We start from the raw sequence: 2797 nt of genomic DNA on the forward strand, positions 1-2797 counted from the left end.
AAGGCTGAACACATCACAATACAATATAATATTTGTACAAATTGCAATTCATAAATTTGTATACCGTTTTAAGAAAACATAAATCAAATTATCAATGGTATGCAGAAATCATGCAAGAAATTGACTAATAAAAAGGAAAAAAAGGATAGTTTTTTATCCGTCTCCGCACCTGCTTTCTGAGAAGTACTATTAAGAAAAAATCCAGACCATTCAATGCGAAATTTTGATTGTGAGCTCCCATCATAATTCAAGCCAAATAAAGCAAACTATAAGAATTCTATGAGCAAGATTAGAATCTATTCAGCTAAGTCAAGCTTCATGATGACTTAACTAATTTAGAAGTAGTTAATCACAGCAACCAAATATGAAACCATGAATCTGAAGCTTTCAAATCAGCATAAGATCATTAGTTCCAAGATGTGGAGGACGAAGAGAAACATGAACTTCATGTTCTTCAGGCTCAGAACCATGCTTAGGAACCATTATCTCTAGAACAGTTCCAGTCTCATCATAATATGCCTCTATCTTAGCATCTTCATGAATCCGAGTGGCGAGTGATATCTCTCTGACAAACTCCCCAGGAGGGCAATGCTCAGGAGAAGGGTCTGTGAGCTTGAATGTTCGATCATGTCTCTTTATATAAGGCATTCGAGACGTGCTAACACAAGAAATCTTCACTATTCCATGAGTGAGATCATTTCTCCAACATACCTTCACTCTTTGCTGATCAGAAAGGGGGAGGCTGACCATTATGAGATAACCTTCATCATCTTCATACACTGTTTTTGCTGCAGTAACAGGACCACAAGCGCTTCTCATCACACCACTGAAATCATTGATCCATGATGGCTCGATTGAATGAATTTCCATATCCTGAGACCTATCTGGATGAGAATTTGGGAGAAAGCAACAATCTTCCTCCATAGATTGGGAGAAGGAATCCTTCCTGCGTTTGTTTGAATGAAGAGATAAGTCCATCGCATCAGAATCATGATCATGATTAAGAAGATTCAACCCTGAACCATTTTGCAATCTCCTAGAAGAGCCATGTTTCAGCAGAGGAGAAGGTCGATCGGGCTCAATATCTACGACAGGAAGATTTCTCCATGATCCAAAGTCACTAGCTTCAGGCGGTATGTGAAAGTTCAGATCTCTCCCAGTAAGCTCCATCCACTTCTTCCGATCCTCCTCTGGAATATGAGTCAAACTGGGCAACCTCACGACCTCAATGCCATGGATACACTGAGGGTTTGATAAACCTTTGTAATGCTTGCGCTGCATCCGGTGGGATCTAACAAACCCTTTATCAACACTGAAAGGGAACTGGGATTCGCCAAGTCGAGAGTGACCATTCATATAGCTCCGAAGCTGCATCTTTCCCAACGCGTTATCGGGCCTTTCCTTGAAAACCCACATGTACATGTTCTCCATGTCATGCTGAACCAGGAAAACATCAAGCTTTAGATCAGATTTATCAAAACCAGAGAACCCATTTTCATCATAGATGATCTTCGCCTTGGATTTCTCAGAAAGCAAGGGCTTAAAGTAGTGGTTGAAGAAAAACGATGCGCCCCAAAAGCTATCGCCCCTCTTTGTACCCTTGCGGCTACACACCTTAGGGAAATGGAGGACGGTGGCCTCAACTTCATTCATATGAGGGCTGAGGTCAAGGATCTCGCATGAATCGGAGCTCCAGGACGGCGGCGGAGTGGAGCTTTCAGCAGAGAGGGGAAGGTTAATGTCAGGTGCAGGAAGCGAAAGGGACATCTGCTGTCGATTATGAATCATGAGCTCCCGATCAGAGTCTTCATGGGATGCCGCCATAGCTGCTGCCCCAGTGTTAGCGGGTTCCATAGACAGGAAGGTGGAAGGATAGCAGTTGTCCATAGTCAGAGAAGTTAGGAAGGATTCTCCCATGGAGAAATAGATTTCTCTATCTCAAATCTCTCTCTCTTTCTCTCCCCACTTTCACCTCGATCTCGATCCTGATCTCCTACTCAGTTTTCAGAAATAGACTAATTTATACCCCCGCCACACCGGGCATGACGAACAGTTCACCACATAACCGACAACCCTAACCGATAAGCTGCATAGTAAGAGCACAAGAAAACAACATAAAAAACATAAACTTAAATCTCCTCACAATCCAACCAGTTCTTCGCTAAGGACAATGAACACGCGGGACTACAACAAAAACCTCTTACAGATTGAAATGATCAAAGAAGGTTTGATCAGACGGGAAACTGTAAGGTGATAAAAGAGAAGAACCCCGATCTGGAGAATGTCCTTATCAGACAGAACAAAAATCCAGGAAAAGATGAGATACGACGCGGGCGAGAGGAAGAAAACGCTGACAGCGGAATCAGAGCCGATGATCTCAGATAACCTCTTTTCTTCTTATCAACGACTGCATGCGACGAGCTGTTCCGCCATTCTCAGCTTCGGGGAAGAAAGGAGATGGATGGAAAGATAACGGGGCCAAATGAAAGCCGTTACTTAACGGTGACAGATGTGATATACTGGCCGTTAGTTGACGGTAACGATGATGTAGGTCGTGACGGAATACCGCTAGATTGTGGCTGTTTTGAAGCCGTCAAAGAACCGGCCCCCCATTCTGACGGTGACAGCGATGACGGAATACCGATTCGTTGCTGTATTTGGTGACTCCGGATCATCCGGCCAACTACTGAGTTCCTTATCATGAAGGGGTGTAAAAGAAGGGAACACAAGAGAGACTGCATTCAACTCTTGTTATTAGGGCTGTAAACGAGCCGAACATGAGCGAGCCTACTGAGTT

At 43.5% G+C, this 2797-nt stretch overlaps 1 protein-coding gene across 1 annotated transcript; it reads right to left on the minus strand.

The window, feature by feature from the left end:
• Positions 1 to 2481, minus strand: LOC110026703. The gene is made up of 2 exons (XM_020727765.1): positions 2205 to 2481; positions 1 to 2086 (listed from the first exon to the last, which is right to left on the minus strand). Exon 2 carries the CDS (start codon positions 1915 to 1917, stop codon positions 388 to 390), a length of 1530 nt encoding a protein of 509 aa, XP_020583424.1. The 5' UTR covers positions 1918 to 2086; positions 2205 to 2481; the 3' UTR covers positions 1 to 387.
• Positions 2482 to 2797: the final 316 nt, after the last annotated feature.

Source organism: Phalaenopsis equestris, unplaced genomic scaffold, assembly GCF_001263595.1.
Source record: "Phalaenopsis equestris unplaced genomic scaffold, ASM126359v1 Scaffold000392, whole genome shotgun sequence".
Classification (NCBI taxonomy): Eukaryota; Viridiplantae; Streptophyta; class Magnoliopsida; order Asparagales; family Orchidaceae; genus Phalaenopsis; species Phalaenopsis equestris.

What these genes read in the sequence shown, in the direction of transcription:
- LOC110026703 (XM_020727765.1), bottom strand. Translation starts at nt 1,917, where the DNA reads ATGGGAGAATCCTTCCTAACTTCTCTGACTATGGACAACTGCTATCCT.